Source organism: Natator depressus, chromosome 4, assembly GCF_965152275.1.
Source record: "Natator depressus isolate rNatDep1 chromosome 4, rNatDep2.hap1, whole genome shotgun sequence".
NCBI lineage: Eukaryota > Metazoa > Chordata > Testudines > Cheloniidae > Natator > Natator depressus.
Genome location: NC_134237.1, coordinates 55,302,686 through 55,318,513, shown reverse-complemented (window position 1 = coordinate 55,318,513; position 15,828 = coordinate 55,302,686). Strand labels below are relative to the sequence as shown.

At 40.0% G+C, this 15,828-nt stretch overlaps 1 protein-coding gene across 2 annotated transcripts in view; it reads left to right on the top strand.

Moving 5' to 3' along the window:
- Window positions 1-15,479, top strand: part of TTC29 (tetratricopeptide repeat domain 29) — a 205,039-nt gene extending 189,560 nt beyond the window's left edge. For both annotated transcript variants that reach the window (XM_074950961.1, XM_074950962.1), the window contains 2 exons: window positions 5,221-5,296; window positions 6,206-15,479. In XM_074950961.1, coding sequence (XP_074807062.1) covers window positions 5,221-5,296; window position 6,206 — 77 coding nt within the window. In that variant the 3' untranslated portion in view covers window positions 6,207-15,479. The remainder of the gene's footprint in view (window positions 1-5,220; window positions 5,297-6,205) is intronic.
- Window positions 15,480-15,828: the final 349 nt, after the last annotated feature.

The following is a 15,828-nucleotide window of genomic DNA, read 5'->3' as shown; positions in this document are numbered from 1 at the left end:
GAAAATAGATTTAAAAAAACCAAATGATAGCTTTTGTAAAACCCAGGAAATTTTAGGTAAAAATCAGTAAAATCTGAAAACAAAGGGCCTTATATATATTATATATGCACATACACACAAATACATGTCTGTCCATCTGTATATCTATCTGTTCATATTTATACACTCACACAATGACTGATAGAGAATGCATGATGTCATAAATATAAAGGGAAGGGTAAACACCTTTAAAATCCCTCCTGGCCAGAGGAAAAATCCTCTCACCTGTAAAGGGTTAAGAAGCTAAAGGTAACCTCGCTGGCACCTGACCAAAATGACCAATGAGGAGACAAGATACTTTCAAAAGCTGGGGGGAGGGAGAAAACAAATCTCTCTCTGTCTGTTTGTGTGATGCTTTTGCCGGGGACAGAACAGGAATGGAGTCTTAGAACTTAGAAAGTAATCTAGCTAGATATGCGTTAGATTATGGTTTCTTTAAATGGCTGAGAAAATAAGCTGTGCTGAATAGAATGGATATTCCTGTCTGTGTGTCTTTTTGTAACTTAAGGTTTTGCCTAGAGGGATTCTCTATGTTTTGAATCTAACTACCCTGTAAGGTATTTACCATCCTGATTTTACAGAGGTAATTCTTTTTATTGTTACTTCTATTAAAATTCTTCTTTTCAAGAACTGAATGCTTTTTTTCATTGTTCTTAAGATCCAAGAGTTTGGGTCTGTGGTCACCTATGCAAATTGGTGAGGATTTTTACCAAACCTTCCCCAGGAAGTGGGGTGCAAGGGTTGGGAGGCTTTTGGGGGGAAAGACATTTCCAAACGGGCTCTTTCCTAATAAAATAAACCCGGATAAACGTTTGGTGGTGGCAGCGGAAGTCCAAGGACAAAGGGTAAAATAGTTTGTACCTTGGGGAAGTTTTAACCTAAGCTGGTAAAAGTAAGCTTAGGAGGTTTTCATGCAGGTCCCCACATCTGTACCCTAGAGTTCAGAGTGGGGAAGGAACCTTGACACATGATAGTATGGTTTTATTGACATGAGTATGAAAGAGTCTCATTGTTCACAAATGGGAAAGCCATGGCTGAGTTGTGTAGAAAATTGCCCCATAAATGTGCCAGTAAAAGATTCAGGCCAACCCCCACCATCAGTGTCTCCATATATGTTACATATTTTACAGGGGAAAAAACTGTTTTTAAAATTATTTTTAGAAGGTATTTTAAAAGTTTATTGCTGCCAGATTTCTTATCTCTCCATCTGTACAGGGGACTGACCGTATAGGCTGTATGGGCTTTCAAGAAAAAAGAAAGTTATAGCTGTAATTCTAATGAATTTTAGAAACATCTAAAAATTATCTAAAATTGCTTTTTTCATACTTAAAATGTCACAGTTTAAATATCTAGTATTTCAAGACCAGCTAGGGCTAGAAAAAATGGCTCTATGTCAGTGGGATTCCTAGCTTTCCAATAATATAAAGCTCCTATTTCTAGCCCTAATGGGTCACAAAATACAGTATAAGACCTTGAATATGTTAATAGTCCAGAGTTGACTATTTCCCAGTTTAAAGGGATAAGCTGTTGGGAAATACAAATATTTGTGACAGGCTGTTCTGGAATTTTTTGGTGATATTTTGAAGCTTCTCAGAAGTTTAGAATGTTAGAATGGCAGAAATAGATTAGTGAACAAATGCAGGCAAAACTTTCAAAGGTGTACAAAAATGCAATTTATCACAAAATTCCATAATTTTTCATGTGGGTATCTCCACCATTTGTGTAGGTATCCATGTATGTCAGATAAATAGATACATGTAAATATGTGTGTCTATATATCTATATTTTCACATATATACACATGCACACACGTCACCACTCTGTTACTAGTTTTACGACATTGTGATTCCATTGAAATCAGTGGTGCTGCTATGCCAACATAAAAATGGCATTGCCTGGTGATGTATCAGGGCCTTTATTGGTTTCAATCCTACAATGCAGTGTTGTCAGCTGCTTATGGGAATACGGACTTCAAAGGCCAAATTCAGAGGTAATTCCCGCACTCGCAATGCCACGCGTCGCCTGGGGAAGCACATAGGCTGCCGCGGGGAGTGGTGCAAGGAGCTCCAGGAGCTGGGAGTCCTGGTGCCGCAGATCAGGTCCGACGACAACACCATCGTCACCCCGAGTGCCAGGGGCATGTTGGAGAGGACCCTGAAGGCAGCCATCCACTCACTGTACATGGAAACCCTGAAGCGTAAACGGGACCAGGGTAAACCCTTTGAACTGACCAGCAAATGGGATGCGAGCAACCACTTCCTCACCGGGGGCGGCTTCACCTGTTTCACTGACTGGCGGTTCATCCACCATGCCCGGCTCAACTGCATCCCGCTCAACGGAGCCGTCGGCCACAGGAACCGAGACAAGCATTGCAGGAAGTGCGGCTACTCCAACGAGACCCTGCCCCACGTCCTGTGCAGCTGCAAGCCCCACTCCTGAGCCTGGCAGCTGCTCCACAACACCATCCAGAACCGCCTGGTGAAAGCCATCGCACCGCGCCTGGGGGAGGTCGCCGTGAACTGCGCCATCCCCGGTACTGACAGCCAGTTGTGACCTGACGTGGTAGTCACCGACGAGGCCCAGAAAAAGATCATCCTCGTTGATGTCACAGTCTCCTTTGAGAACAGGACCCCGGCCTTCCGCGAAGCCCAAGCTCGTAAGCTGGAAAAATACGCCCCCCTGGCCGACACCCTGAGAGCAAAGGGCTACGAGGTGCAGATGGATGCCCTGATCGTCTGAGCCCTGGGCGCTTGGGACCCCTGCAATAAGCGTGTGCTGCAGACCTGTGGGATCGGTCGACGCTATGTACTGCTCATGCGGTGCCTCATGGTCTCAGACACCATCTGATGGTCCAGGGACATCTACATCGAACACATCACCGGCCACCGACAGTACCAGGAGGTGTGAGCCGGTACAATATCATGCATCAACTATGGGAAAGGGACTGAGAGACTTTTTCCATTGGACCATATGAACTGGACCCATAAACTCACTGAACATTAAATCCCACCAAATGAGGGTAAATCCATCCTCATCATCGTATCCACTCATTATACTCCACACCTGAACATAGCCATTATATGAACAACGTACCCCCATATTTCAATGTCTGTACTTTGACCCGTTAAATTTTTATCCCCAATTGGGGAGATTGCAGATTATGTATTCCTTACGCCACCCGTTCCTAAACCGAATTTCGCACCCCTCGATAATCTGTACCTTATTCCCTGATAACCAGAAACTTCTATGCTTAAACTCTGTACCGTTTTCTTTTTACTTCAACATCATCTTAATAAAATTATTAAATATGTAAGCAGAGTCAGGATGAGCTCTATCCTGACATCTGGTGGCGAGTTGTGGGTTATGGAAAAGAACTTCAGGGGCTGATCTCATTTGCATAGGCACACCCCCCTGCCTAGATGGTCACTTTGGCTGCTGAAGGAGCCCCAGTTTCTCTGTTATTGGGGCAGGAAGAATAAACTGTTATTATCCTGATTATGTGAATCAAGGACAGTGGAACTGTACTTGGCCTTTTTTTAATGATGGAGGGATTCACCATCAACTAAGCAGCACTTGCTAGGCAAGGGTCATGGGTTCCAAAACCCAGTGAATTGAGAGAGGCTGGGGAAAGGTAATACTTGGTGGTATGGGTCCTTGATGAGGGCCTTACATGCCAATTGCACCTTCTCCTCTCTCCCTGGTGGAATGTCAGAGCTAGTTTTGATTTCACTACAAGTCTAGTTACAGGCTACTGAGCTGAATTCACTTTGGGCCAATGGTGTACCAGCACTGAGGCTCCCCTACTACAAGCTGAAATCACTAAAGAGCTAAAATTACTAAGAGCTGAAATCGCTGAGTGTTGTGTTAAGTAGCAGGGGGAGCTGAAGATATATTGCAGAGCAGTTTGTGGGATGGCTGGAGGAGCGGAGTGGCTGGCAGAGCAGAGCAATTCGTGGGATGGCTGGTGGAGCAGAGCGGAGAGGAGCTCCACAGACAGGTTGGGCAGTCAGCTTCAGACCACGTAAGGTGCCCCTTAACCCCCCCCCCCCGGCCGCCATTTCCACCCAGGTTGGGAGGTAAAACTCTGCAGATAAACTTTTGAACTCTAGGGCTGCACTGACCAGGGACAGAGACTTTTGGGTTGTTGGACTTTTGGGACTTTGGGTGACTTTTGGGTTGCTGGACTCAAGAACCAAAGGGAAAGGACACGGCCCAATTTACTTGGGGTGGGTTTTGGCTCATAGGTTGTGTTATGAATCCTGTTGGTGGTGTTTCCCCAACATAATGCCACATTGTTTCTCTCTGTTATTAAAAGGCTTTTGCTACACTCAGATTCTGTGCTTGCGAGAGGAGAAGTATTGCCTCTTAGAGGTGCCCAGCAGGGGTGGTGTATATATGTCCCAGGTCACTGGGTGGGGGCTCGAGCCGGTTTTGCATTGTGTTATTGGAATGGAACCCCTACATACTGAACCGAGCCCTTGTTGCTGCCAACTCTGATGGGCAGAAGAGTTACATGTGTAAGGCAGTGAAGTTAGACTCTCTTATACCCAGTTAGAATTCCCTTAGGCTTACTTATTCCCAGCCTGCTGCTGAAAGAATCTGAGCTGATAACTTAGGCCTGGTCTATCTGAGAATGTTTTAACTGGAATAACTAAATTGTTTCAATAATACTGGACAAACCTCCTAAAATAGACATGCAGCCTTGGCGCAAAGTGGGGCTCAATCTGGTTTGGTTTAATAGTATAAATTTTTTCATAAATTTAGTTATTTCCATTTTAGTTGCATACAGATATGGATACAGTATTAATATGAAGAGAGAGTGAGCAAAAGTGTATATGTTGAAAGTTTCTTTTTATTGAGTCAGAGGTGCTGTTCTGTCTGATTTCAGTCAATTCCAAACCTGGCACTGATGTGGAGATGGGACTCAATGATTTTTCTAAACGTCATGATTATAATGCTAAGGAGATGGTGCATTAATGTCTTTGGTTTGGAAAAAAATTTAGTTCTGCATTTCCTGTATTCCATGTAGTGATGTGCATGCCATCTTGTTACAATCTAAGAATTTCTATCCCCTATTACTATATACTGTACTGTAGGATGTTCACAGAAGCCTTCAGATTTGCTTAAATGCTACTATGCGAGCCATATGTTTAAAGCATTAATTCACATTTTTCTTAACAGAGCTTGCTAAAGACACAAGTGGTATTCTGGAGACCAATGAACTATTTCTGCAGACCCCAGTTCAAGAACCTCTCTGGTATAGTATTTGCCCCCATTCTAAACTCTATAGACCTGTTACCTAATAATAGTCAATTGATAAGAATTGATAATAAGAAGTATATTTTATGGGTTTGAATTTAGTTAATAATTAAAGAGACCTAAGATAACTCAGCTTGATTGAGTTTATTAAGCAATTGTTATTCAGAACGTAACAGAAAGGCATAGGTTACCCCAATCTGGAGAATGCCTTGCAGCTAGTGATAGTCTGATTTTGATACTGTCTAGTTCTGTTATTTGCTTATAGCTTGACACTTTTATATGCAACTTGTTTGCAGTTTCATTTATATTGTTTCCTTTTTTTCACAGACAGACATATCTTATTTTTAGTATTTTTCCTAACTTTCCAGCTACATAGTCAAATATATTTTATTTACTTTAAATTTTGCTAACTGAAGTATCTGTTACTTGTTGTTGTTAGTGCATTGCTGAAAATAGTATTCCTTACTTTAATTCTTGCAAAGATTATCATATCTTTTCCGGTAATTCTTGGGAAGCTGGTATTTTTCCTTTTCTTAACATAACTGCAAAGCATCAGTCAACAGGCCCATATTTGCTGTGCTTGCTCTCACAAAATTCACAGTGATGTCAAAGGGAACAGTTTACTCTGACTTTCCACAAGCTGTTTGGATGTCTTTTTTGTTTTGCTCTGTCCAAATACAATATTTTTTCTTCTCACAAAACTGACAAAGACATAAATTCAGACTTTTTTGCTGTTAGCATCCAACCAATTTTTGATTGCTGATCAGTTAATCTCCTTTCACTTCAGGGATATAAACCTCTGAGGCACAAACAAATCTATTAACAAGCTGCTGAGTCTGGAAAGAAAAATCCCAAACTTACACCACATGAAACTTACAGTAATATAATTTGATATTTTTAATTACAGAGAATTCCAGTTCACTGAGAGAAAAAGCTCTGAACCCTTTTGATGAAGTCAAGAAGATCCTTGTTAGAAAACATGCAGAAAAATGTTTGCGTTTCAGTTTGTAATTTTAAAAGGAGCACAGAGTTGCTGTGCAAGCGCCCAGGAACTGGTGTCAGGTTCAATATGTGTCACAAAGGTTTTTATCTTAACTATCCTGCATGTTGAAATAAAATACAAAAGGAATGGTAGCATTATAAAGGAAAACCAATATATTTACCTATTACATAATCTATCCTACAGTGTACCTCCTGTGAGGTGCTGAGCACCCTTAACTCCCATTGAAGTCAATGGGAGTGGGAGTTGAGGATGCTGAGCGAGATCAGGCTCTAAACATATATGCTAATTTTGTAAGATCAGGCTCTAAACATATATGCTAATTTTACATTAAAATCTAACATTTTGTCCATTTCTGTGACAGTACACTTAAATTTTGACCCCTTTTACACAGGGCCTTCAGTTGAGTTTAACAAAAGTGCTTAACAGCTGTGACTCAAATGGGTTTTAACATGGTTAGAAAAGATCCAGCCTGGTTGGTGCACTATAGCATGGTTTAGATCTAGGTTATAATACAGTTTGGTCCGAACCAGCTTCAGCCACAACTAGGTTTGTTTAAGCATAACTATTGAACTCTCTTGAAAGCCCTGTATGAACAAAGCATTTGAAATGCTGTTTACCGTTCCTAGTAAAACAATAACCCAATGTAACAGTGAAACAGGTATATTTAACATGGAAATTTTTTGTCGTATTAAAAATCTGTATTTGACATGTTTAAAGCTACACAAGACACCTTTTAAAAGTGCACCTTGTGCTTGTTCTTGTAATCAAACAAGCTAAAATCAATGGAGACTGATTTTAGCTAATAACCCACTAATAATCTAAAACTCTGATTCCTTTAGTACAGTGAAGTCTGCTTGGAGAATTTTATTCTAGTTTGAGTTGGTCAAATTCTTCTTGTCAGGAGATTCCCCTCATGATCCTTAGCAGGCAAACTTCAATAGGCCATTTTCAGGGCTGCTGTAACCCTTGACCTGTATAGAAGCTAGGAGGATAAAAGATTGAGGTTGTCCTTCTGAGAAATGTAGTAAAAGTAGACTGTTGGGGACCCTTTGAGTTTTATTTGGAAAAATTGATGCAGTCTACCATATATCAGATCGAGGGAAGTGATCATTTCCCTCTATTCAGCGTTGGTGAGGCCTCATCTGGACTACTGTGTCCAGTTTTGGGCCCTGCACTACAAGAAGGATGTGGAAAAATTGGAAAGAGTCCAGCGGAGGGCAACGAAAATTATTAGGGGGCTGGAGCACATGACTTATGAGGAGAGGCTGTGGGAACTGGAATTATTTAGTCTGCAAAAGAGAAGAATGAGGGGGGATTTGATAGCTGCTTTCAACTACCTGAAAGGGGATTCTAAAGAGGTTGGATCTAGACTGTTCTCAGTGGTAGCAAGATGACAGAACAAGAAGTAGTGGTCTCAAGTTGCAGTGGGGGAGGTTTATGTTGGATATTAGGAAAAACTTTTTCACTAGGAAGATGATGAAGCACTGGAATGGATTACCTAGGGAGGTGGTAGAATCTCCTTCCTTAGAGGTTTTTAAGATTAGGCTTAACAAAGCCCTGGCTGGGATGATTTAGCTGGGGCTTGGTCCTGCTTTGAGCAGGGAGTTGGACTAGATGACCTGAGGTCCCTTCCAACCCTGATATTCTATGATATCTCATATCTCAGAAAACCAGTTCTTTCAGATCTAAATAAACAAAGGTTTATGAGTCCAAATAATTGCGATTTTTTTTCTTTAACAACAAAGCCTCCCAGGTTCAGAGTCTGAAAGAGGCTCCATTAGGTCCTTTGGTCAGTTTTTATGACAGTCCTGTGAAAGTGAGAGCCTTAGCCATAACAATAACCCTGTCCACTCATTCTCTTCAGGGCTGCAATCTGTGTAACTGGTTAAGAACATCTGATAATAGGATTTGTTCTATTAAGGCTATGCAAAACATACAACATTTCTAACTCCATCTGCACATTTTTGATCAGGATGCATATATGCAACACACATACAATACATCTGACACAGTGTGACGAGTTCGGTCACAGAGACCCCCTTGGGACTGTCACCTGACGTGCTGAGATTACCTCTGAGCCCATTTTCCCTGCCTTGTTAGTTTCAGCAGACATCTTAGGTGGAAACTAGGGGTTTTCTTATGACTGGGCCTCCTTTGTTCTGTTCCACCCCCTTTTATAGCTTTGGTACAAGGCGGGAATCTATTGTCTCTCTGGGTCCCCACCTCTCCTTCTAAATGGAAACGTACCAGGTTTAAGATGGATTCCGGTATCAGGTGACATGTTCACATGTCCTGTGAGACCCCAGCCTCCATTCTTCCTGGGCTGGCTCACATGAACACAGGAAGGCTTACAAGTAAACAGAGACATTTACAACCAGTTGTCCTAGTCAATGGGAGCCATGAAGATTCTAAACCATCATTAATAGCCCACACTTTGTATAATTACAGTAGGACCTGGGAGTTATACTTCATATTTCTAGCTTCAGATACAAGAATAAGACATACGTACAAATAGGAGGAATATATTCAGTAGGTTATAACCTTTGTAATGATACCTTACAATAGACCTTTTGCATAAAGCATATTCCAGTTACGTCTGTGACGGTGCCCCCATAAGGCTCCATGGAAATATGCTTATGAATATATATGTGACATAAGTGGAATATGTTTTATGCTACATATGCCATGTAACATATCTGTGTAAAGGTTATGATCTACTGAATCTATTCATCCTATTTTTATGTATGTATCATTTTTGTATTCGAAGTTATGAATATTGGCTGTGTACTTGCTTGATTTTAAGTAGCCTTAGTAAAGCATTTGGTCAGCTTCTTGAGAAAGGAATGTGCAAGTTAAATACCCAATCAATATGCAATTAATGGACAATGGATCTTGGAAGGCTCCAATCCACATAAGAAGTCTACATGAGGACGTTCAAGCTAGCATGTGAGCCATGGCTGCTTCCTGTAAGTTCTGAGTCATGCATGGACATGTGACTTGCCCATGTGACTCCAAAACTCCATCTTGAAGCTGGACTTTGCATAGGAGAGAGGAGGGGGTCTCCACCCACAAGAGAGAGTCTATTTAAGCCTATGGGAGACTCCTCCATTTTGTCTTCAGCTGGCTAAAAGGAGAGCCTCTCCACCCCCAGGGATACCTGAAAGAAACTGGAACAAAGGAAGTAACTACTGTTTACCAGTGATTGCTGGACCCAGACTAGAAGGAGACTAGTCTGTAAAAGGAAGCTTACTGGAATTCCTCTGAGGGTGAGGTTTTATCTTTATTCAGTTTTCTTAGACACAGACTTGCGTTTTCTATTTTATTTTGCTTGGTATTTCACTTTGTTCTGTCTGTTACTACTTGGAACCACTTAAATCCTACTTTCTGTATTTAATAAAATCACTTTTTACTTATTAATTAACCCAGAGTATGTATTAATACCTGGGGGGGGGGAGGCAAACAGCTGTGCATACTCTCTATCAGTGTTATAGAGGGCGAACAATTTATTAGATTACCCTGTGTAAGCTTTATACAAGGTAAAACGGATTTATTTTGGGTTTGGACCCCATTGGGAGTTGGACATCTGAGTGTTAAAGACAGGAACACTTCTTAAGCTGCTTTCAGTTTAAGCCTACAGCTGTTAGGGGACGTGGTTCAGACCTGGGTCTGGGTTTGCAGCAGGCTAGCGGGTCTGGCTCAAACCAGGCAGGGCACTGAAGTCCCGAGCTGGTAGGGTAGGGAAAGCAAGGGCAGAAGTAGTCTTGGCACATCAGTTGGCAGGCCCCAGGGGGTTTCTGTGATCCAACCCATCACAACATCATATTCACACTCATAAGCATATTTCCATAAAACATATGGAGTGCAACGTCACACACACATTTTATTTTTTTAACCAGAAATCCTTACTGTAAGCATAAAGATTGTTACAGCAATGTTCATTTTAAAACTTGAATACATTTTGAAGGTCTGAGAAGAATACACTTCAGAGGTCTGAGACGTTTTATAGGGCTGTTCCTACATAAATATATGCATACAGTCTCATATATCTCTCTAATAAATGGTTAAAAAAACCCCACAGAACTGTAAATTAAATGCTAAATAATAATACTGTTGTCCTTTGAGGCTAAAGTGAACTGGTTTCCACAGAGTTCACCCCTTATATTTCAATATAAATATTATTAATGTGACACTGAAAATATCAGAAAAGCAAGATACATATTTTATAGATAATAGGTGAAAATCACTTTAGTTTAATTTGAAAACTTTTATATAGGTCTCTCAACCTCTGCACTTTGTAAGTAAGGGAGCAATGGAAAGCACTATTTCCAAATATCTGATTCTGCTGTTAACAAAAACGTATCCTAAGAAGTGGAGCATTTTAATTTGTCCTTTTTTGTTGAAAAAACCTACTCATGCTTTAGAAAAATAGACTATCAAGAGTATACCAGACAGACACTGACTTTTTACGTGGTAGCTCCCACAAATGTTAAGGATTATAAAACATGATATACTTTGCTCTTGTAATTGAATGTGATTTATTTCTGTCTCCCAAACTTTAACATGCAAATATGCTAATTAGCATTCATAAGCATCATTACTTTTTGTCAATCTACACTAGTTACTAGATGTCACTTTTTATAGGTGTTTGTAACAAAATGACCACGCATTCAAAATATAAGAAAATAACTTTAACACATTTTTGCCAATGCTTTTTACCCACATAGCTTTGAATGAAAATAATGAATTGTATTATCATAGATATATATGATATTATATATGTAGTGATTTTCAAAAGAATCAAGGCATTGTAGGATATCATATTTACAGAGAAAAATTAACCCAACAGTCTAATTCAACCACCTCTATGGTAGAGTGCAACCACCATCCCACTCCAGCAACAATTCACAGATTTTTTTTAATAGGGGAAATGAAATTTCAGTTTTCCAGGTCAAATAAACAGAGGAAGCAGAATGTAGTTCCCTACACTGGAATTTGGACAGGATTCTGTGATGAACACCCCTATTCTTGCAAACAGTACTATGAGGTATCTGATGTCTATAGATAATGGTGAGGACTCAGTTTAAAGTCTCATATAAAAATGACACGTCTAAAAACACAGTTCCCACTGTCACTCTGCTGGAGCATTGGTTCAGTACAGTTTGGAAGGATAGTGCCACCTACTGAATTACCAACTCCTTCAGCATCAGGGTTTTCTTTGATGATCTCCCATCCAAGCATTGACCAGATGTGGGCATAATTATGATATGAGATTTGATAAAATCATAGCTCTTTCAGAACGTCTCTAATCCACAGTCCCCTAAACATCAAGATCAGGAAATAAAACTGAGGACAATCAAAGTACACATTGTAAAGACACTGCAGCTTATACAAGAATATATAATAATAGTTGACGTGAGTGGAATTTACTTTGCGTACATCAGAGCTGAGTTTGGCCCATAGCTTCTAGCTGTGCAAAGTAGTTTCAAAAACAAGACTAGCCAAAAATATTGCAGCAAATCATTTTTTTTGAAATGGTAAAATTTTTGTCTTTAAAAGCAAGTTTTGTTACATAATGTAAGACTTGGCAATGACTCCACTTCATTGAATAAGTTTTTAAATAAAATTTTTGTGGATCAAACAGATGGCATCTTACATTAAATAACAATAGTTCATGACTAGGAAGAAAATGTGTGTGTTTGAAATCATTCTGTTTCTCATTTAAAAAAATAAAATGTACTGTAAGTTAATAGGTTGTATCCTCTAGATTAAGATATATACAATCTTTCACCACTTACTTGTAAAGCCATTTTGAAAAATACTGTCTGAGTCACTGAAAGGTCATTCTGTTCTGGAAGGAATCCATTCATCTCAATGTAGTCCGCTATAAATGTAGTGGTAGAAATACTATATATAATTATCTAGGGATAGATAGATTAGATGGTGGTTAATATCACTTTTTATGTTACTGCTAGGAAGCAAATGGAAGACACAATATTATCTTATTTGTAAATAAAATGCAAAGCATAGGTTTATAGTCACAGTCAATGCTATTTGTCAGGTAAGACTCATACCAGTACACTCCAAGGTCAAAATTCATCAGCCTACCACAACTTAGAATCATTAAAGACTATACCTGGTCATGAAATCCGTTTAAGCATTTCTAAAGACTCCTAACACAAACAAGAGAATGAGGATATAAAATATATTTGCAAATCTGCATCTGTTTTGCTAATGTATCTTTATATGTACATGTTTTGGCCTATCGATAGATAGATCGACTGAAAGGTTTGTGTTGTGTCTGAAAATGAAATAACATTTTTGAGGAAGGTCTTCGTGTTTAAGTCTTTGGTTGACATCACCGTACTGCTGCAGAGTGATAGCCAGAACACTGGGTGTCAAGGAGACTACATTCGTGATTGTAAAAGAGATTTCATAGGAATTTAGTAATTAAAAGATCAATTTCTTTCTTTATATTTGTAATATTCAGTTTCAATATTACAATATACAAGGCAAGAAAGACTTCTCGCCAAATGAACTTTTGAAAGGGACAAGGTTCAATGGAGATACAGATATCATTGGGTTGGGGGAAGGGAGGAGACAGGGCACTGGTGTGCCTTTAGCTGAAAATCTACCATTTAATCCCATAATTGTTTTCCATTGCTTCCTACTTCACGGGTAGTGAAAATACAAGATTCTACTCCCATGTGCCTCAATCCTAGCCTGGAGGGGTTAATCTCCACAGGTGAGAGGGTAGTTAAGTGTCCAGATAAAGTCCCTGACCTTCTGCCTAGACTGCTAACTATTTATTAAGTATTTGAGTGTTGTGGGAGTCTGTTCACTAGGGTCAAGAGTGGCGTTGTCAGTTCATTTCACAGAAATGGCAAACAACTGTCAGATTGTAGCAGTTTTGAGGCACGGCTGCCCTACGTCAGATCTGAACTACTGACATAAAACCTGGTCCTAAAGTAAATGAGAGTTGAGGGTGTGTAACACCTTACAAGTGTCATTCAGTACCTTGCTGGATCAGTCCCCTAGAAATGTAAAGTTCTGTCTCATGTGGCATCAGTCCACACAGCTAAGTAATCCTCTAAACCATCCAACTCCCCCATGTTATTCGTAATGAGTCTCTCCAGCCTCTGTGTAGTGGCCTGTCTGATTCACCAAAGCTGAATATTGTTCTTATTTCATTATAGATGCAATTTTTTAAAAATATGAAGTTTCTTAGAATTTGATTAGCTCACAGAAGGGCCTCTAGAGATGTCTCCCAGCATTATGTGATTTCCATCTTCTCTGAACGATGAAGGGCACTCTGACCATTTTCTACAGTTTTATTTTGTAAGTGTATTCCTTCAGCTTCCCGGAGCTTGATTGGTTGCAGGGAATAAACCTCAAAAGGCCTCCCTTCCCCTGTGTCTATCAGGAAATGTTGTCATGCACTTTCTAGGTCAGAGTTGTGGTGTTTGTTACAAACTATAAAGTTCTTTATGGTTCAGGACCTGAGTATCTTAAAGACCCCTCCTTCTTTGTGCTTTACCTCAACAGCTGAGGCAAGCTGGGACAATTGAGCTCATAGACCCTTTGGTTAAACAACATGGAGCTGGTATCAGAATTTCTTCAGGGGCGGACACACAACTACCCCTGGTCTTCCACACTCCCCAATTCTGACAAAGCCTGAGTGGACACCTAACTAGTGGTGCAAGGTCTAACTATCCATGCTGGTGAGCACTAACTTGAGTAGCTTTGCTGAAGTCATTTGGACTATAGCATATATACTCACCAGCATGAATGAAGGCTGCATGGCCAGGGTCCCAGGTTTTCACAGGGTAATGGGCTAGGCAGTTATTTTAATGTCATTTATTTCACATTATGTACATCTAGATCAGAGGTTACCCCACAGGGTGCTATGTTCTGCGAAGGGGACGATTCTACCCCAGCACCCAGCCCATCTACATAGACAGGCACTGGCCTCTCAATTTGCACCTGCAGACTTACGAAAGGTACACAATAACAATTACAACAGAATAATATTCCATGTTTGTAATACAGGCAGATCAGTGTTACATGGCCTGTGTTTCGAACCCCAGATTCTAAGCTCTGCAACAGCAATGTCTTTAGTTTTTATGTTCTGAATTTGAAATAAGCCTTCATGTCTGGTGAGACATGGAACTCCTCACAGGAGCTTTGTGACTTTAGAATATTTTGAGGAATCAGGAGCCTTTGCTTTTACTTTGCATCTCCCATACTCCCCTGTCGGAGAGCAATATCACGAGTGCATTCAAACTTTGTCATACATGTGGTGGAGGTGGCTGGAGAACTGCTTGAGATCAAGGTAAGCATTTCTAATCCTTCTTGTTACATTAAAGTTCTTGGAGCACTCTAAGAGAGGTGTCCATGTTCAGACATAATTCCCATTTATAATAAAAGTTACATGCACATATCAAGGAGCACCTTCATGGTAACTTATAAAGTTCAAGTGTTTATATGTGGATTGTATGGCATTCCATAATAGCAATCAGAAGGCAAGTGCTTTCTTAAAATTATAATTGTAGGCCAGCCTATGGGTAGTTCTTTAAACTGCTGTGCATGAGACCCAACCCCAAAGCTTGTGGAATGCTGTAGAAGCAACATTGTCAATCGAGACACAAATTGTCTCACGTGACTCAGTAGCTACCACTCCAGCCAAATAACAAGTATTGCTGATAACTTGAAGGGAGTCTCTCCTGCACCATAATATGAAACCTGAATTTGAATAAGACTTCAAATCTGCTGACACATTAATTTGTGGTGTATTGAGGAGGATTGGGAGAAGGGTGAATAAAAGTCAGAGCATGGAGTGACACCATACAGAAAAAATCATGATAGCATCTACCTGGAGCTAAACAAACAATTCACAATGAGCAGTTTATTCAGTGATTTGTCTCTTTTTCCGCTCATGGACTATCTGCAAACAGAGCATCATTTCCATGAATGTATTTGTTGTCTTAATGCATTTGTTGAATATCTTTTTTAACTGTTTTATTATTTGGATTGATTGAAAATATTCTAAATTTGGAGCAATGATCGTAGATTGTAAACTCTTTGTACAGGGATCACCTTTTTGGTTAAATGTGTGTACCATGCCTGATAGTGTGGGGTCCCGATCACTGACTGGTGCTTCTATTGCTGTACAAAAATAAAAATCCTGACAATAATCATTTGAGCTGTGTTTCTGGTTGTGATTGGTCAGATAAGTCACACGTTGTTTGTTTCCTGATTGGGTAAGTGCAAATGCTGAAATCTGCTTTGAAATTCACATTCTGTGAGCATGTATGCCAGTAAATTGGATGGCTCAAATGTTTATGGAAAGCCAACACAAAACAGGTCTGAGTGTAGCTAACACTGGTTAGTTTAAAAATATGAATTCCTATTCACAGGAATGTTTTTTCCTTATTCACCCAGATCTGCTTCAACCACATCACTGGCTGTTCTTGTGTAGATTCCATCAGCACAACAATACAACTTCCTTTGAAATCTGTTGGGCTTAATCT